This window comes from Odontesthes bonariensis, chromosome 24 (genome assembly GCF_027942865.1).
Source record: "Odontesthes bonariensis isolate fOdoBon6 chromosome 24, fOdoBon6.hap1, whole genome shotgun sequence".
NCBI lineage: Eukaryota > Metazoa > Chordata > Actinopteri > Atheriniformes > Atherinopsidae > Odontesthes > Odontesthes bonariensis.
Window position 1 is genome coordinate 14,754,390 of NC_134529.1, and position 19,818 is coordinate 14,774,207.

Here is a 19,818-nt window from a genome sequence, read left to right on the forward strand (position 1 = left end):
ATAGTGTTTATTTTCAGACTGAAGAGTTCAAAAGTTGCATCGTGTTTGACTAAATCCAGACTTTGACTTCAGATTTTCTCCTACGCTATAAGGCAGTTGTTTCTCTGTTCTAATTTCCAACCTAATTCAAAACAGAAAAGTCCTAAAAACCACACTTTTTATAGTCCTGTGGTTATTCCTTTTAGATATTACACCTGTCCCCTCAGAGCATTCGTGTAGCCATAACATACACTACTGCTCTGTGACAGTGTCATGTTTCATTATCCCCCTTTTTCCTGATAAAAGGCGCCTCAGCTGTTCCTCTTTTCTCTGTGGATGCACTCACCCGCAGCATACAGGCAAAAAAAGACGCCTGTTCTAGTTTAGATCAACGCCAATCAAGCTTCCACTGAATTGTGCCCCTCATATTTTTGCAGCAGTGTTTCGAGGGCCTTAGGTATGAATGTGCAGGATATCCTGTCCGGACTAATATGCAGAAAGGACATGCAGATTTACTAATCTTTTCCTACATTTGGTAACAAACTGGAGGGTGAGGAGTATTGGGAGTTAGACTGAAGGATGGATATTCAGTGGATCAGCGTGTGCAGCATAAATATTATGTCGGCAGGTGATCTCTATTGTAAGTTTCTGATGACTGCAGAATATGACAATAAGCTTGAAAGGCCACATCACAACAGCTGAACACTCACTGTGTTCACATATAGATGCACTTATGGTACACTTTGGCTCTAGAACACACCCAATCGCCAGTAGAAACAAGACAAGTGCCTGAGAGCAGAAAGTTGAAATGAAACGCTTGTCTTCTCCTAATTCCTCTCTTCCCCTGTTAGTGGCCTTATTATAAATAGTCCCGGAGAACACAGGAGTGCTTTGAAAATAAACCTCAAAATGTTTTTTCTGCTTCTGTCCTGATCATGCAGGATTGTTTCGCTGTTGATGTAACGGTGGGGGAGGATTTAGATGAATCTGAGCTGTGAGTGCAGCAACCTGCAGAAGGGGGGGGGGGGAGGACAGATATGCATCAACATTGCTGACTCTGCATCAGCCTGCCTCTGGCTCTAGCCCAGACAGATACAAACTCACTATCTGAGCTCAGAGGGGAAGTGTGTGTGTGTGTGTGTGTGTGTGTGTGTGTGTGTGTGTGTGTGTGTGTGTGTGTGTGTGTGTGTGTGTGTGTGTGTGTGTGTGTGTGTGTGTGTGTGTGAAAGGAAGTGCTCAGTTGTCCAAGGTAAACAGGAAGGTTTTCGCTTCCACAGGTGCAGTTTTTGTATGAGAGCGGTGGGTTGGGGTAGCAGGGGTGATAAGGATTAAGGTGGGAGGGGTCACTTTGGGGCGAACATAAGTGATGAGAGTGCTCTTTTTCTCCAATTGTTTCTTGGCTTTAAAAAGCAGCCTGGATGTGGAGGAGATAAGTCTGTCGAACCTTCAGCTGTTTGCTTTGGCCAGACACCTAACTGATTAAATCATTCTGTAGAGAATCAGTCTTCTTCCTGCCTCTTGTCAAGCTTTCCTTGAGGCTACATCACCCGCCAAAGGGGAAGGTTTACTGATCCGGTTGTTAGCAGAGATTTTGTGCTCTGGGTTTTCATTTTCATCAGAAAAAGCAAAACTTTTGAGCTGTAACTCAACTTTTCAGGCACACTGTCCCGCTACAAAGCTGAAACCGATTCCTGTTTCCTCGGGGATCTTTGATCTTTATTTTCCTAAAGTGGAAAAAATAAATTCCCCTGTACGTGCACTCCCAGCTTTTCTCTCTCATCTTGACCCTAAATAAACTGTACAGTCTTTTGTAGACTGCTGACATCCAAGTGAAGAAAATCAACTCTAAAGAGAACGTGGTCCCACCTCTGTGTCTGGCACTCTCATAGATTGGACTCTTTCCAGCACCCGCCTGGTCAAGCTGGCGCTTGTCATGAGTGGAACAGCAGGATCAGGCCTTCCTATCACTACACGGCCCGTTCAGACCAGCCAAGGCCCACAGTTTCTCTCAGAGCAGCCAAGGCACTGCAGTCCGCTTTAATAACTGACGCCCAATTAGTTTCTGACGGTCACAGTTCGCTTGTGCTTAATGGAGCAAGAATTAAACTGAGAGCAGGGGAGGCCTTTTATGTACCAGCCAAGTTCAGGGCCAAGTTGCTTTCTCCTTTGTGTTTTTGAAGAGTTTCATTCAGTTAGAAATGATTTGTTTATGTTCTTTTTCATGCAAATGTGCCTGTGAGGAGATTAATGTTGCCACAAGTCGGGCCACATCCGTAATCCTCAGTTTTAGCAATCATTTGCTAATCTCTAGATGTTCACAAGCAGCTGTGCTCTCCTTTTCTGGCACTTCCACCACCTCCTGAAGCACAGAAGCGAAAAATAGGTTGAATATCTGTGTCGTCCTACTTTGAGTTCTTGCTTCATTTGTTGCTATTTGTGTCTGTTCCCAATATGTTTGCTGGTGTTTGTGTCTTTCAAAGCCTATTGATCTGACAAAAAATTGAAAGCAGGAGGAAAGAGGAAACGGATCTCCGTCTGGTTTGATGTATTCAGACATGTGCCGTGAAAAAAAGACGACAACTTGTTCTTTCTTTTGACTTTCTGACCCCTTTTTCCTGTTACAGATTCTCTTCACATCCAGTCTGTTCTGTTAAAAGTATATATCATCTTTAACTCTCGTGTTGTTTTTTCTCATATGATCTTTAAAATGGCTACTTTCAACACAGCCTTGTGCATTTTCTGTATTTCTGTTTTTCAGGAACAAGAGGAAAACAAAAGTGCAACTAGTTGGCCAGAATATTATATTGATCAGCTCAATTCGATGGCAGCTGTAAGTACCAACACAAACTTGATTTCTTCTTCTTGGCTAAAGAATGGCCTGGGAAGAAGTATCTGCTCTTCCTCAGGCTTTTTGTGGTAACTTAGTGAGAATATACAATTATTTTACAAATTATGCAATTCTGTATATCATCAAGAAAATGTCTTTATTTTGTCCTGCCTATTGATGATGATGATTGATGTCTTGCTGAGCAGAGAACGACACTCCTTGCTTTGGAAAAGGAGGATGAAGAAGAGAGGAACAAAACCATAGAGAGTTTGAAGACAGCTCTCAGGACCCAACCAATGAGGTGGGCAAATTCTTACAGCCGGTCCCTGTCCATCATCGTCTTGTCCTTTATTTGTAATGTCAGCTATCATCACATCTCCTTTCATTTAACCTCCTCTCACCTTGTCTGTCACTCTGTTCAATTCCTCACAATAGTATGGAAATGTGTCCTTTAAAAATGACCAAACGACTTTTCTCTGAAGCACTAAGATCAGGTTTCTTTAAAACCGGATGACTTCTCTCTCCACAGGTTTGTGACTCGTTTTATTGATCTGGACGGCCTGACGTGTATCCTGAACTTCCTCAAGAGTATGGACTACGACACCACCGAATCACAGATCCACACATCTCTGATTGGCTGCATCAAAGCTCTGATGAACAACTCCCAGGGCCGGGCCCACGTCCTGTCTCACTCCGAGAGCATCAACATCATCGCTCAGAGCCTGGCCACAGAAAACATTAAGACTAAGGTGGCAGTGCTGGAAATAATGGGTGCTGTATGTCTGGTGCCTGGCGGGCACAAAAAAATCCTGGAGTCCATGCTGCACTACCAGCGTTTTGCCTGTGAAAGGACGCGCTTCCAGGTGGGTGGGCGCTAGTGAAGCGCAGAGATAGATCAAGCAGTCCGTAAAGATGTTAAATACCTCTCATGGTTTGTCATTCCACAGACACTTATAAACGATCTGGACCGGAGTACTGGGCGATATAGAGATGAAGTCAACCTGAAAACAGCCATCATGTCCTTTATTAATGCTGTGCTGAGTCAAGGAGCTGGAGAGGTAGAGAATCGCCTCACTTCTTTTTATCCTGGGCCATTTAAATTTCATCCAGCAGAATTTGGAACAGCTTTTGGATATTTTTACATATTATTTGTTTTTACAACTATAGACCAGTCTGGAATTCCGTATCCACCTCCGATATGAGTTCCTGATGCTGGGGATCCAACCTGTGATCGATAAGCTTCGTTCACATGAAAACTCCACATTAGACAGGTGAGATGCAACCTCTGTCCTGATCACACTGCCTCACATGCTCTAGAGTGATGCCAATGCATAGTTATTGATCAGGGTTTGCACTGAAATATTTGCTACATATAGGGAAGAAGGGTTCTCACCAGAAAGAGGAGTCGCACTTCCTAAGTATGTGCTGCAATCCGACCTGTTCACTGTATTGATAGCCTAGCATGAGCTCCTGCCGTGTGGTCCAGAGCAGGCAGACTTCCAGGTTTTCCTCCACTAAACCATGATTTTTGGGGGGGTTAAATTGTAAATATCAGCGTCCAACAACCTGCTTAACAGGCTACAAGTTTGGCTTTGGTTTAATTTTTGGTTCCGTTTGATTTACAAAGAGACGCTGCTGCTCGGGTGCAGTGTCCAGTATCCTCCTGAGTTAAAGTTAGAAAGAAAAAAGATGATTCCAACTCTTCTTTTTCATGTAAATAAGATTAGGCATCATTATTGTCTGCAGAGGTGTTTCTAAATAAAACTACAAGTATATTAATGCTTCACATGTGCATGTCTATAATTCAGTCATTTCCTGTCACCCTTTCAGACATTTAGACTACTTTGAAATGCTGCGGAATGAGGATGAGCTGGCTTTGTCAAAGCGGTTCGAGTCGGTAAGGAAGAGACGAGCCTTCCCTTACTCCTGCACCTGACTTAACTGTTTTCCATGTAGTGATGAAGCTGTTGGTCTTCTTCTTCTTCTTCCTCAGGCACATATAGACACCAAAAGTGCCACGCAGGTTTTTGATCTCATCCGGAAGAAGTTGAACCACACTGACACATATCCGCACTTTATGTCTGTGCTGCATCACTGTCTTCTAATGCCACGTGAGTGTTTCTTTCAATTTAAATCAAAGACGGGACAAGATTTGTAGAGTATAAAAGTTAGTGGGAGAAATATTTTCAACATCACACAACAACAAAAAAAAAAAGTACATTTGTAACATGTGACTAAAATGTTTCTAAATACGCTGATGCTCCAAACTAGGCAGCAGTATTACTTCCACAAAATACACAGTATTTTCACCTTCCATTTTATTGCCAACATGATAACAATGTTGATTTTGTCCAGAAACTGAATAAGCACATTCCCAGCCAAACTGAACACTGCACTCTTTCAGACTCAAATATTTACTTGAACTGTTTTTCTGTAAAAAGTACACAAACCTGATTTCCCACATCATGTGTTCTCAAGCGAAAGAGCCTCTAAGCAAATGACAGCAGTATTGTTTTTCTCTACTACCCCTTTTCCCTGCCAAGTGGCTTTTTATTAAACTCCCCTCAATCCCTTTTTCTAAGGGATTGTAGGTGAGCGTAAGTAACCCACAACCTCCAGAAATGTGGTTGTAAATCCGTGTTAACAAGGTGCAACTTAGAAAGAGGGAACAAAATACTATTTCAGACTATAATGGGGTCCATTGGAAATTTTGAATACATTGTAAAGAGAGAGAAAAAAGTAAGATGCATCTTATCAATTTTGTGTTTCTGAGGCCTTCACTAGAAATAAAGATGCAGTGTCCCTGAATGATGGATGGAGTCTTACTATTCAGCAACAAAAACATGTATCTTATTGTAAACTGCTTGTAAAGTGTTTCTCTTGGCTTATAGAGTCACTGTGAAACCAACTTTGATAGATAATTGTAACATATCTATGTAAAAGAATGACTCTGGTCAGAGTATTAAAAGGAAACGTGCACTCTCTCTGTGTCTGTTTCCAGATAAGAGAAGTGGTAACACGGTGCAGTACTGGCTGCTGTTGGACCGTATCGTTCAGCAGATGGTCTTGCAGAATGATAAGGGTCACGACCCCGACGCTGCACCGCTGGAGAACTTTAACGTGAAGAACGTTGTCAGGATGTGAGTGCTCCGATCCCCCCCCACTCCCCGAACACGAAGACACGTTAACGAGTACATGGAAGAAATTACATGACTGTGAGGAGGAGGAATGTACAACAGTGTTGTTTGGTCAAAAGTTGAAAGCCATTTACTTCACAGTGTTGGCTGGAAATAGCTTCCCTTTTAAGTTGAGAAAAACAACCAGTTGGTGTACAGGCTGTGATTAATTATGTGTGTCATTCCCTCTGCAGGCTGGTCAATGAAAACGAGGTCAAACAGTGGAAGGAGCAGGCAGAGAAAATGAGGAAAGGTGTGTGCGATTGTAATTTACTCACCCAAGTTTGTTAAAGGGGGCTTTAATTTGACTCTTTATGATGAATCTGTTTCCTCTGATTTCCCACCGCAGAGCACCACGAGCTGCAGCAGAGGTTTGAGAAGAAGGAGCGCGAATGTGATGCCAAGACGCAGGAGAAAGAAGACATGATGCAGACGCTCAACAAAATGAAAGAGAAGCTGGAAAAGGAGAGCACCGAGCACAAAAATGTCAAACAGCAAGTGGCTGAACTCACTGCTCGACTGCACGAACTCAGCACTGTAGGTTGTCCTTCTTATTTGTCGTGTCAGTTTACAATTCTGATAGAAATTGGCAACTGTTGTTCTAGAGCAGTCACACAAGTAGATGAGGTGTGTAAAATCCCTCCACTTGCATGCAAAGGAGCTTTTTACATTTTTTCAGATGGATTATGATCTGAACATAATGCATTGAATGAGAACATAGAAATCACAGAAAACTTAAATGTTATGAAACGTTAAAGGTTGGTGATATTCAACAGTTTTTATTATAGTCACCAAATATAATGGAAATTCTTTTTTCTCTCAGCTCTCATCTGTTAGTGTAGGCGTGTAAAATGAGAAACTTGTATTTTAAGCCTCTGTGGTGTTTATAATGTGTCCCCACAGAGGCAAGCAGCAGCCGTGGTTCCCGGTGGTCCTCCCCTCACTCCCGGCCCCCCTGGCGGGCCTCTGCCTCCTCCACCAGTGCCAGCATTTGCAGGCATGTGTCCACCTCCTCCACCACCTCCTGGTGGTATGATGCCTCCTCCTCCTCCCCCACCACCTCCGCCAGGTGGCCCTCCACCTCCTCCTGGACGCCTGCCTCTCGGAGGCATCCCTCCACCGCCAGGAGCGCCCCTGGGACCATCTCTGAAGAGAAAGAACATTCCTCAGCCATCCAATGCACTCAAGTCCTTTAACTGGTCCAAGCTGGCTGAGGTGAGAACAGTCCGCACGCAAAAGGCGTAAATGTATTCCTGGCTTTAAATTCAAATTGGACTTATAAGATGACTAATTCTCCTCTGAACAGAATAAGCTGGAGGGCACTCTTTGGATGGACGTGGACGATGCCAAGGTTTTTAAAATCCTGGATCTGGAGGACATCGAAAAGACCTTCTCAGCCTACCAGAGACAGCAGGTACTGAGGAAGATAGAGTTTATCTGTCGGTTTCACCAAATGCTGCCGTCTATGATCAGAGAGTCAATTGGGATGAACCGAGGGGTCAGCTTGCTGGCGTTTTTTGGATTTAGACTGGGTTTGTGTTCAAATTTTCAAGATTTTCTTCTGTTCTGCCATTTCTGATTCTCAAACAGAGTTTGGGAAAGCAGAAGAAGTCAGATAATAGGATAGATAACGTGGCTGTTTTGTGCTGAACTTTGATGCTTGAATTAGGCTGTGGAATGCAATTTAGTTTTTTTGATCATTCTGCTATGTGTGGTTGAAAATGCATGAGTTGGCCGCTCAAAACCAGCTATTTCTTTCTTGTCGTTTTAAGATTAAGATTACCTTATTGCCATGTACACACGAATGTTAACACGAAATTACTCCTCCACATTTGACCCACCCAGGTTTAGTTTTATAGTATTGTGTTATTTTTGTAAGAAAACCATCTCGGCCTTGTTAGTTTAAACGTCACAGTGACGCACCGTAGAGAAACTGATTTCTTATGTGCACAGCATGTGACGGGAAGCACGTATTGATCAACTGAAAACCCACTTATGTCTCACTGCTGCTCACTTAACTACTGAATCATTGCCATTGAACTTCTGAATGAGCTTGGATTAATTTGCTGTCTGTTCTTATGGCTGCATTCACATAACTGCTTCACTTATTCTAATGAGTGCTTACATCTTCCCTGCTTCTTGCCTGCATTTTAGGACTTCTTAATGATCAATAACAGCAAACAGGTGAGTTCACTTACAGTACTGCATTTATACAGTCATTAATAAGACTTTGTATGAGTGTCTAATCCTTATCTTGTGTCCAACATTATACGCAGTCTTTAAGACTTTATTTGGCATCAGCTGCCTTTATTCGTGTCCATTTTTTTCGCATCTGTGGGAATCCCTTGTACTGTTTTCAGCCCTTCTGTTTATGTGACTAAAACACGTTGCCTGTTGATTACTCTCAACAGAAAGAGGCAGAAGATGACACGTTGGGCTCCAAGAAAGTCAAGGAGCTGTCGGTCATTGATGGCCGTCGGGCTCAAAACTGCAACATCCTCCTCTCGCGGTAAATTCAGTTATAACCCTCATGGAAAACTGACTCAGCAGAGCATGTGATGTATTGTATTGATAAATCGAATGGACTCGTCTGTTCTGTAGACTGAAGCTTTCAAATGAGGAGATCAAGAGAGCCATTCTAACTATGGACGAGCATGAGGACCTCCCCAAAGACATGCTGGAGCAGGTACGGCATGTAAACGCGTGCTCACATGTGGTTTGATTGAGGGAACTGACTTGTGCTGTTCTCTATAAAGCAAAGTAATGGCTGTCCTTCTACCGCATGGAAAAGTTACAGCTGTCTGGGTGCTCAATATGTGATCAAAGAGTCTCTTTCTGCCCCATCAGCTACTGAAATTTGTTCCAGAGAAGAGCGATGTGGATCTCCTGGAGGAGCACAAACACGAGCTTGATCGAATGGCCAAAGCCGACCGCTTCCTCTATGAGATGAGCAGGTAATGCGCTCTTCTGTGCTGCCTTTTCAATTCTGCATATTAAACAGTCACTAATCTCGGAGCTAAAAGCTTCAGGTCAGTGCAGCTCAGATGTGCTGACAAACAATAGCCTTTGTTTCAGGATGATAAATGCAATGACACATGGGTTTCTGCTTAGCAGGGAACAATAGCTGTTTGTGTGAATCTCTACTTTTAAATTCAGGTGGTGAATAATGTAATAAGAGTACTTGTTGGACAGTTTTGTAAACAAAGTGTTGGGAGATAAAAGGAAGGGAGACATGTTACAACTGAGCCACTAAGATCTGATGTGAAAGTCAGCCAAGTGGCACTGCTACAGTACAGAGGTTGTATAAATGTACAGTTTGCAGCACTTAAAGGATGAATTATACACATGGTTTCTAAATATTTTAGTTTTAATAATTTGCTGTAGTTTTTAGTATAGAGTATAGACTGGAAGACAGATGTTCCTGTGGTATTCATAAGCCTCAGAGTCAGTGGTTTTATAGGCTGCAGAAATCATGAACTCTGCCAAAAATAAGCTTTTTTTAACCACAACTAAACTTTTTTTAATGCCCTCAAGAAAGATCACTTGCTCTGGTTTCCTAAAGCACAGCGTCTGTGTTTGTGGCTTTTGTCTAAATTTGTGGATTTCCGTGTTTATAATTTATTATCTTTATCTGTTTTTTCCGTCCTCTGCTCAGAATAAACCACTACCAGCACAGACTGCAGTCTCTATACTTCAAAAAGAAGTTTGCAGAGAGGATAGCTGAGATCAAACCCAAAGTAGAAGGTGGGGAATCTTTTTTAAAACATTTCTTATTTTTACAGGCCTGAAACCATATATTTTTTAAAACCTGAAAAGTACATTTACTACACCACGACCTAGTCGATTGTAAGAAAGAAAAAAAAAAAAACACAATTTGCCTACAATCTTCGCTTTTGATATGAATCAAGTCTATTGAGTCTCTTAGAAACTTTCTTTTTTTGTTGTTTTAGCTCTGGCGAAGGCGTCCAAGGAGATTTTACACAGTAAGAACCTGAAGCAGCTTTTGGAGGTGGTGCTCGCCTTTGGCAACTACATGAACAAGGGTCAGAGGGGCAATGCTTACGGCTTCAAGGTGTCCTCACTCAACAAGATCGCAGATACCAAATCCAGTATTGACAAGTAAGAATGTCATGGAAGATTTCTAATGGATGGTGAAGCTCCATGTGGTGTTTCATGGCCTAAACTTTCATAATAACAGCAATGTTATGCAAATTTGACACTTTCTTAACTCATGATTATAAAATTTCGGGTTTGCAGAAACATCACCCTGTTGCACTACTTGATCACCATCCTGGAAAAGAAATATCCCAAAGTCCTGATGTTCCAGGAGGACCTGAAGAGTATCTCAGAGGCAGCCAAAGTCAAGTAGGTGAAGCTTAGAGCGTGGGTTGCCATCAGAGGGAATAGAATGTGAGATCATTCAGTCTAAAATTGATGAGGGGGGTTTCAAATTTTATTTATTTATTTTTTTGCCAACTCTGGTTTTATTTGAGAAAGGGCATCTCACCTTCCGAATGAACTGTTTGCAGCCTGACAAGTTCAAGAGGCTGTGAGCCGACAGTTTTTTAATTTTTGGGGGAATCTCTGCAGTGTTATTAAAGCTATTGCTTCCATTCTGTAGATGATGAACACCTTTTCCTCTTTCACTGTAGCATGACGGAGCTGGAAAAAGACATCGGTAACCTGCGCAGTGGCTTAAAAAGTGTGGAGAGCGTGAGTCATAAATATGTATTTTTTGGCCCATATTTATTTTATCCGTGGAGCTAAGCGGTGTTGTTTGCAGATTCCCCAGCTTTATTATTTTTTTTCTCACAATTTCCTCTCCTGGATTTCCGCTCGTAGGAGCTGGAGCACCAGAAGAAATGCCCGCAGGAACCGGGTGACAAGTTTGTGTCTGTGGTGAGCCATTTCATCACTGTGGCCAGCTTCAGCTTCTCCGATGTGGAGGACTCTCTCACAGAGGCCAAAGAGCTGGTGAGTCAGCGACACTGCGGGGTTTCAGCAGATAGAAGTGCACCGCTGTCGCTCGAAGATACGGGTGCTGAAAGCTTGCTTCCGGTTTCCCCTCCGCGCAGCTGTTTCTACATGCCTTGTTGACCTCTCCTGTCACCTCTATAGGAAAGCTAACAGCGGGGGTGAAGTGTTTCAGCTTCCTGCTGTAGTACCACTGACTCTTTATCGGTCAGCCTGCTTTCTGGCAATATGTGCAGGTCAAGAGTGAAAGCTGGAAAACAAGCTTGGATATCATTTCGCACAGTGCTGTACACGGTGTGTGAGTGATGGTTTAACGGAAGCTGATTACACCTGCTGACTGTGTTAATTCATGAATGCTTTTTCATACTTGGTTTGTAGTGCAAACACAATAACAGCGCTTCAGGAAAGGAAAAGACTGAGTTTTATAGGGAATGGACTCCATTAAACCACTTCTGCTCGAAACCTGAACATGTTCACCTTTCAAAGGATTTACACCCTCATGTTGACTTTATGTCTCTCTCTTCCTGTAAGGCAGGAAGAGTTTTTATCTAGAGCTTTGTGCCCGGCTGGTCACATGGCAACCATTAGTTTAGTTTAATCATTCACAGTGTCCCGTAGCTAAGTCTTTGAGGGTGTTTACAGTGGTGCTCCATCACTGGGAACCAGAGAGCCTGCTTTTCTTCTCAACAGCTCACTGCTTTTGCATTATCTGCATTTATATTTAACAATGATCTTTTAAAATACCGACATGTAAAGAAATAAAGTGACAGTGACATTTGAGCCTTTTTGTCATACATCCCTTAAATAATATTGCCTTTCCTTTTAGTGAACATGTAAAAAAAATGACACATTAAACTACGAAACAGGCGGTTTTTAGACCATTCAAATGCACCTTTACCCATTTGCGTGTCACAGACATAGCTGCTGTTAAGATAAACATTTTTAAAGGTATATATTCTCAGCATGACCTCGTATCTGGATGTTCTCCCTTTTTAACTCGCCATGAAAAAGACCCACCAAACACGCTGCCTTAATTTGGGCTCTGGCTCCAGTCTCCAACCTCTGCTACAATCAGCAGTCGGTCATATCTGGGTTAACATGGGCTTCAAAGCCCCGACTATTGCAACCCTGCTCTGATTTCAAAGAGCTGCAACCTAATGAGTCTCCTGTAAAACGGTAAAAGACGGGAGTAAAAGAGTTTCTGCTGAGTCCTGCTGTAAATCTAATCCCATGTGTCCCTCTCTGTGTGCCCCTTCTCTTTGGTCCTACAGTTCCTGAGGGCAGTGAAGCACTTTGGTGAGGACGCCAGCAAGATGCAGCCAGACGAGTTCTTCGGCATCTTTGACCAGTTCCTGCAGTCGTTCACAGAGGCTCAGCAGGAGAACGAGAACATCCGAAAACGCAAGGAGGAAGAGGAGCGCAGGGCCAAGATGGAAGCTCAGGTATGTACTGTATTCAGACATCTTCAGCTGAAATATATGAGAAGATTGGCCAACTTGTACAGCCAACAGCTTGTTAGCATAGCTCCAGCCATGGTAGTTTATCTTCTTAACTAACTCAAAATATTCGAGAGAATTCTGAATTTTGAATTCTGAATTTTTGTGTCTCACCAGCTGAAAGAGCAGAGGGAGAAAGAGCGGAAGGCCCGGAAAGCCAAAGCAAACGGAGAGGACGACGGGGGTGAGTTTGATGACCTGGTGTCAGCGCTGCGGTCCGGCGAGGTCTTCGACAAAGACTTGTCCAAGATGAAACGAAACCGCAAGAGGATCAACAGCCAGAGCACGGACTCGAGCAGAGAGCGACCGGTCACTAAGCTCAACTTTTAAGCTCGATTGCAGTCGTCATCCCTCCTGCTCCCTCCCTGCCCTCCTAGCCATTAGTTTCACTTTGGGTCGAACTGACCTGCACATTCCTCTGCACCCTCCTCCTCAGCCACCCAGCTCGGCTGGGATAAACCGTGACCCGAACCACACACAGCACAAAATGTTTAGTTCTTTCATCCTCTGAAATTTTGATACGAGGGGGAGCAGAAGCCAAAAGTCGATTAAAGTTTGACCAAATCAGATCAGTTCGTTCAGATGGAGCTGCCCTGCGGGAGAAGAGCTTCCCTCCAGGTGTGGGAGATGCTCGTGGCTGTTTGATAGAATCCTTTGTGTGCCGTTTTTGTACGTCAGAATCTATGCACAGAGGGAAATGTGCAGCTTTTAGACTCCTGAAAGGCTGGATGCTTCATCCAAACAGCATTTATTCCATTAAAAAAAGAAAAAGAGGGGCCATTTTGTACAGACTGATTTCATAAATTGAGAAAGGCTGCTTTCACCTGCCTGAACTGTCCCGGAGAGACTGAACCTGAACTTCCTCTTGACGCTGCTGCTCTCTTGCAGTCAGAATCGACACGGGACTGAGACGCTGCGATGTTAAACAAACGTGGTTTTAACTGCAAGTGACCCAGCTGAGAGGCAAGTTGTTGTTTTTTTTGTTTTTTTTCTATTCATCATCATTGACGAGCAGCATTTATATATAAATATATCTCTGATCACTGTACGTTTTATTTGAACTTTTTCCTGTTAAGAGCTGGCCTTAACTCTGTTGATTTTAATTGTTGAGTTGGTACTCTCACAGGCCAGGGCCTAACATGCGGTTTCTCAACAAATCTGGACTATCATGTCACGGATAACAAATGTTCAGATATAAGGGTGTGTGCTTGTTCTGCATGCACATAGCAACCTATAGTTATTATGCTAGTTATCATTAAAACCATACTCAGTTAAGGCAATACATTGTACCCGTGTCCTCCCTGAAGAGAGTGCCCCCCCCCCCCCCCCCCCCACTTTAATGTCTTTATTTGAACAGATGAAACATGTTTTCTGCACACTGGCTGGATTTACCCTGCATTTAAAAAAAACGAGAAAAAAAAACCCTCACATGTGGTGTGGAAGTTTAATTTGTCCTCCAGCTATGTGAATCCACCCAGTGTCGGGACACCTCCTCTGACCTTTTATAATTTAAATACTGCCTTCCATTGTACAATGACCTGATAATAATGAAAATAAATGGGAGAAATCAGTTCCGAGTCGTGTGTTAAGTTGCTCCACACGGTGACGTAGCACATTTATTCTGGGTTGTAAAGTCTCGTTACCAACACGACCGAATGGGAAGTTATAGAAAAACCTGACGGAGGAATCTTTTTAATTCACCTCTTGCGACCAGGCTTATGGCGCCATCTGGTGATCAGTCGGCCCTTTACAACAGTTTTCTACCAAATTTAAGTTATTAAATGAGTTATTTAATTCCACATACGCTCTACATCTACAGCTCTGTAACCATTTACTGATTCATACAAACAATGAGGATTTTAGTTGGTCTGATTTGAATTTCATTCAACTTTCTTCACTAACATCACATCACATCTTTGGTTGATGATTTCACACACAAGAAAATTAGAAAAAAAACAACTTTATCACTCAATTTAATACTCTGGTGTAAAAGAGGACGGGATGGCTCTAATGATCACTTGATTACACTGTAGATGCTCCAAGTCTCTTCTTGGACATGGACGTTTTTCTGTCACCACTTGTGAGTTAGCGTGCGACCCGCTTAAGATAAAAACTGTTTGCACTGGATGCTCATTTCAGCAGAAACCCGTGCTTCAGCTCGTCTTCGGATTCCCGGACAAAGCGGGAAACTCCGGTGTAAAAAGCTCTGCCAGCGACTTCCACCACGACGGCCTTGAAGTTTCCACATTTGGTCTCCTGAAGAAAAACGACAACAAAAAAATACATTTTTTTAAATAAAAAATAAATCACAAAACATACATAAGTTCACTTCTATCTGTTGATAAGGGGGTTTGTGGAGATCAGACATGAATTCATAGCACTTGATTAATTAATGCAGAGGCTAATGAACGGTGTTTGTGACAGTGTAACTAACACCTGTGGTGATAAATGCAGTCCAGCTGTCCATACACTACATGATATGATCTGATCTAGTCTAATTTAAGAAGGTGACAGCTTAAAACTACAAATGGAACAATTAAAATCTGTTTAAGGTTGGATTTCACTGTAAGGTTATTTAAATATTAGTTTAGATTCAGTATCAAAGAGTCATTTCAGCCCGTCTGCTGTGTTTGAGATCCCTTTGAATTTTGCGTGTCCACAACGGCAACAGGCCGACTTTATCTCAAACTACCCCTGACCTTTGGTAAAGGACACAGCTGACCCAGAGACCTTTTAGCTTCTTGTGCACACATGAGGAGGCGGGAACACGGAGGTGGTTAATCTGATTGGCCAAAGAGTTCACCGCACCACGGACCTGAGTTTCTGGGAAGTCAAACTCATGGATTTCAAGCGTGACACACATTTTGAACTTATAGAACTTTACTTCTTGCTATTTGTTATTACAAAGGCTGATACAATAATATTATAAGAGTCCTTATTGTCTACATTTTGAGACGCATCTGAAGTAATTTAACAAATGTGAAGCTCTTGCTCCAGCATGGGTCCCCCCCCCCACCGCGAACATCACTAAAGTTCCTGATACCTCAACAGCTTTTCCTGTGAACTGAGATCCCGTGGCCCCGCTCTGAAACGCCCGGGTCTGGTTCAGCTGGATGAGACCTTTGTGATACTGAAGAGCCACTCGAGCTGTGACACCTGAGCCGGTGGGGCTTCGATCCACCTGAGGACACAGAATTCAAACCCCTCAAAGCTACGCGTTTAAACAGCACTTTAGTAAGCAAATGGCCATTTTCGTGTGCTTTTGCATTTCATCTTTTACAAAAATCGGTGCCTTTACTGATTTATACAACTGTCAGTCTTCTCATAACTTCTTTATTTCTCTTTCCGTCTTCATTCTATAGCGTTCATTACTCACGGCTTTGTGCCATATGCACTTATCCAACTGTTCCTATTAGAACCTGCGTTGCTTTCAGGACAAGCATCACTGCACGCTGGGTGGTGCTTATCCAGGACCAGTCACTCACATACCTGAGCTTCTGCAAACACACAGATATTGGCGGTGGGCTCGGGAGAGTAATCGTCTTTTCCGTCTGTGAGAATAGTGCCATACAGGAAGGCCAGATCATCACTGGTTGGATGATGCAACTTCACCTACGATATGAAAAGAGAAGAAAAATCCCGCACAAATCTCAAACCAGAGTGCGAGTCGCAGCAGCGGTGTTGGACGCTTCTGCGAATGAATGAGAGCAGCTTTTTGCAGCCAGCTTGCAAAATGTGGCACAGAGCCTTTCCCAGGAGAGCTGGAGCTGTTGACCGTGATGGGGTAATATCAAACTGTGAAGTCATGTGGCGCTCAATTTTACAGCTACGACTCCGGGCTTTACAATCTTGCACCGTCTGCCACGTAAATATTACCAGATGTTGTTCTTGGTGAGCAACAGGCCTCCAAAACCACAGTGTATATTTTAGTCACTGATTTGTAGCTCAGTACTCCAAATGCACACTTGATTTATAAGAAACAGTGCTCCTGATTAAAAGAGGAGATCCTCTTTCATACTCTGAATATATAAGTAGAAGTGAGGTGCCTCTACTCATGCCTATACATTATTTTCGGATGGGTTTTTTTGTATGAAATATCAGTAGTGATGCGAACTTCCTACTTGAGATTTGACAGCTTTGGTCACTGCTGTGGCTGCATCTACCAGATCTCGAGTCCTGGACTTTGTCACATCTAGGCCAAACCTCTGGGCATCGACGAAGGCATAAAAAGCTCCTCCATAGCTGATGTCAACCGTCACTTCGCCGAATCCCTCCACCGTCACCGTCACATCTGGAGCAAAGTTATTCAATCAGTCCTGCAGGATGTAAAAACAGACAAAAAAAAAAAGGTCTCAACAGGTCTCCTACCTGTTGCGAAAGCAAATGCTGGCACACTTAGAAACCTCACTCCTCCCGTTTTGCCGTCAGAGTACTCAACAAAAGCCTTCACCAGACCACAGGGGCAGTGAATGTTCACTTGCGTCTCTGGTGACCGCGGCTCCTTCACCAGCTTGTAGTCTACAGCGAAGCGTCCCAAAGCTACGACGGCGTGCCCGCACATGGTGCTGTAGCCCTCGTTGTGCAGGAACAGTACGGCCAGGTCGGCCTCCGGGATCTCACTGTCCACGATCAGGGCCCCGTACATGTCGTAGTGTCCCCGTGGCTCATACATCAGCACCCTCCTGAGGTGGTCCAGATGGTCCCGGACGTAGCGGCGCTTCGATAGCACGCTGTCACCTTTGACCTCTGGGTAGCCACTGAGGATGATCCGCAATGGTTCTCCTCCGGTGTGCATGTCGACCACAGAGAGTTGGTCTCCCTCGTGAGGTGGAAGCTGCATTTCCATCTCCGCACTGATTTAACACAGATTAAAAAAATAAACCACAGCACTGTGCAACAGTCTTGATCCATCCCTCGTTTTTTTTTTTTTATTTCACCAGGAAAACAGGAAGTAGGTGCAACAATTTGTAGAACTGTGTGCAGACACAGATGGAAATAAAGCATAAAAGAGTCTAAACAGAGTTTGTAGAATTCTAATGAGCCTAAAAGTCAATATTTGGTATGAACGCCTTCATTCTTCAACACAGCCTGAACCCTCTCAGACAAGCCTTCTTCTAGTTTCTTCAAGTAGTGTTGAGGGCTTAATATTACCTTTTACTATACATATTTATGCATTGTGCTTATACAGAGTTGTTACACTCCTTTTTGATGGGAACAAGCATTGATCCCACAGTGTGAAGGTTTAAAACAGGAAAGAGACTTAGTTGAGTGTTGAGAGAAACTGCTACATGCTTACAGGGGGAGTCAAAACGGGTGGGATGAATCCGATGGTGGAAAAGTACCGGACACAGGGAGATGGGGAGGAGTTTTCCCCACACAGGGAGAAGACATCAGAATGGAGCAGGACCAATTGGACCAATCAGGGAAAGCAAAGTCTAAACCACTGCTTCTCCCCAACTTTTGGACCACTAATATTTACATCATATTTGTATGGAAATATAAAAGTTTATTTTGGAAAAGAGAGGTACCCTTTTTCTGATCGGACTGCCTGGCAGAGAGAGGTCCACGGCGCTGTGTAACTTGAACCATTTTAATAAATTCTGATCTGAACTTGGAGTTTGTATTTCCTCTCTCAGACAAATGAACACCACAGTAGAAACCTGAAAAGCTCCACAAACTACAGCTAAAAACAACAAAAGCGGGACACTATAACCTTCCATATACCGCTGCAGGAGTGCTGCACGAGATTTAATCATCTTTAGCAAAGTTAACTATTATTCAGACAGCTGATAACCAGAGAGTCTGCAACCAGTCTGCACAGAGAGAAATCTGAGCTTGGTGCTTGGTGATGTTTCCAATGAACTAAAAGACATTATCTGCATGGAGTGCGGCTTTAATTGAAAAGCTGCTCAATGGTGGTAAAAATCATAACGTGAAAAGTTTTGGGAGTTTCGGTAAACGGTGCGAACAGTTGCATCACGCAGTAAAACAGCCCCAACCAATCCATGCAAATCCACCAACGATGGAGGAGCTCACCTGATGTGAAGGGAGGCTCTCTGCGTTTTGGTCTCAAACTTCTGCACAGCTCCGTCTGTTTACTTCATTTTTCCCGTGAATGCCTCTGCGCGTGTTCTCAACGTACAGAGACGCTGACATGAAGCATGAGTGATCACATGAGTGCCCCCCTCTGTTCTGGAGGGCTGCAAGAGACGTTCCACGGACTGAGGAATCATTCGGAGAAACGAGTGAAAAATAATCATTTATCACTTCCTCACCTTTTTTTGGTTTGGGTTTTATGCTGAAATGTTCTCCTTTCTCTCATGCAAGTCAGCTATTCATTCACTTCCTGTTATGTATGGAAGTTTTTCTGTGCCATCAGAGTTTGAATACGAATTTCTAATATTGAATTTTTACAGCATCAAAATCAGACTTTGAATTTGAAAAAACCAACAGTGTAAAAATATATATATAAATTTCTAAAAACAAAAATCAGTGTAAAAAAATTCAACATCTAAAATAAAAATCACTGGAAAAAAAATTCAACTTCTAAAAATTCACTGGAAAAAAAATTCAACTTCTAAAAATTCACTGGAAAAAAAATTCAACTTCTAAAAATTCGGTGGAAAAAGAACCAGACTCAACATCCGGATAAACAGGGAGAAGCAATCGATCCCTGCCTCAACTCATCAGCCAATCAAGTTACGCTCCATTGGACAGAGCAGCCATGTCCACCAACGCGGGTGATGGTGCTTCGGTGAGTGAGTTTACTTTATTTGCCATTTGTGTTAATAAAATTGACTAATAGCTTTTCCTAATATCTACTGAGCTGATTTTATGATTTTTTAAAATTTATCTATTGAGGGATCGATTGCTTCTCCCTGTTTACCCGGATTTACCTGTTTGAAGTTTAATTTTTTTCCACTGAATTTTTTTTTAGATATTGAATTTTTTTACTCTAATTTTTGTTTTTAGAAATTGTTTTTTTTTTTAAACTGTTGGTTTTTCAAATTCAGAGTCTGATTTTGATGCTGTAAAAATTAAATATTAGAAATTCGTATTCAAACTGATGGCACAGAAAAACTTCCATAGTTATATAGTTAACTTTCCATAGGGAAACCTGATCTATCTATCTATCTATCTATCTATCTATCTATCTATCTATCTATCTATCTTGAAAGACATTTCAGTGTAGGCCAAGCTGTTTTTGAGATGATTGTGAAAACATAAACAGAGTAGTGGGAAGTATCAAGGACCATGATGTGAAGGTTCATGTTTGTAAGCCTAACGGATTTACCTGACTGTCATTTTTAAGGGATTTAAAGAGCAAAAGCATCAGAGCTTTTTTTGTGGCTTTGCTGCTTGGGAC

At 42.7% G+C, this 19,818-nt stretch overlaps 2 protein-coding genes across 5 annotated transcripts in view; one reads left to right on the forward strand and one right to left on the reverse strand.

Annotated features, from left to right (window-relative positions):
* LOC142375695 (disheveled-associated activator of morphogenesis 1-like) overlaps positions 1-14,022 on the forward strand; it is a 39,406-nt gene extending 25,384 nt beyond the window's left edge. For 3 of the 4 annotated variants that reach the window (XM_075459839.1, XM_075459838.1, XM_075459837.1), the window contains 23 exons: positions 2,738-2,809; positions 3,013-3,107; positions 3,336-3,669; positions 3,754-3,864; positions 3,974-4,077; positions 4,637-4,703; positions 4,800-4,917; positions 5,808-5,946; positions 6,177-6,235; positions 6,332-6,519; positions 6,886-7,197; positions 7,289-7,396; positions 8,137-8,166; positions 8,394-8,491; positions 8,584-8,668; positions 8,830-8,936; positions 9,638-9,726; positions 9,933-10,101; positions 10,240-10,347; positions 10,635-10,695; positions 10,825-10,956; positions 12,228-12,398; positions 12,570-14,022. In XM_075459839.1, the coding sequence (XP_075315954.1) occupies positions 2,738-2,809; positions 3,013-3,107; positions 3,336-3,669; positions 3,754-3,864; positions 3,974-4,077; positions 4,637-4,703; positions 4,800-4,917; positions 5,808-5,946; positions 6,177-6,235; positions 6,332-6,519; positions 6,886-7,197; positions 7,289-7,396; positions 8,137-8,166; positions 8,394-8,491; positions 8,584-8,668; positions 8,830-8,936; positions 9,638-9,726; positions 9,933-10,101; positions 10,240-10,347; positions 10,635-10,695; positions 10,825-10,956; positions 12,228-12,398; positions 12,570-12,782 (2,970 nt within the window). In that variant the 3' untranslated portion in view covers positions 12,783-14,022. The remainder of the gene's footprint in view (positions 1-2,737; positions 2,810-3,012; positions 3,108-3,335; positions 3,670-3,753; positions 3,865-3,973; positions 4,078-4,636; positions 4,704-4,799; positions 4,918-5,807; positions 5,947-6,176; positions 6,236-6,331; positions 6,520-6,885; positions 7,198-7,288; positions 7,397-8,136; positions 8,167-8,393; positions 8,492-8,583; positions 8,669-8,829; positions 8,937-9,637; positions 9,727-9,932; positions 10,102-10,239; positions 10,348-10,634; positions 10,696-10,824; positions 10,957-12,227; positions 12,399-12,569) is intronic. The other variant, XM_075459840.1, reaches the window with a different exon arrangement.
* l3hypdh (trans-L-3-hydroxyproline dehydratase) lies at positions 13,977-18,612 on the reverse strand. Its single transcript, XM_075459841.1, has 6 exons — positions 18,489-18,612; positions 16,821-17,305; positions 16,574-16,743; positions 15,942-16,064; positions 15,496-15,633; positions 13,977-14,708 (listed from the first exon to the last, which is right to left on the reverse strand). Exons 2-6 carry the CDS (start codon positions 17,296-17,298, stop codon positions 14,583-14,585), a joined length of 1,035 nt encoding a protein of 344 aa, XP_075315956.1. The 5' UTR covers positions 17,299-17,305; positions 18,489-18,612; the 3' UTR covers positions 13,977-14,582.
* Between the last annotated feature and the right edge of the window lie 1,206 nt (positions 18,613-19,818).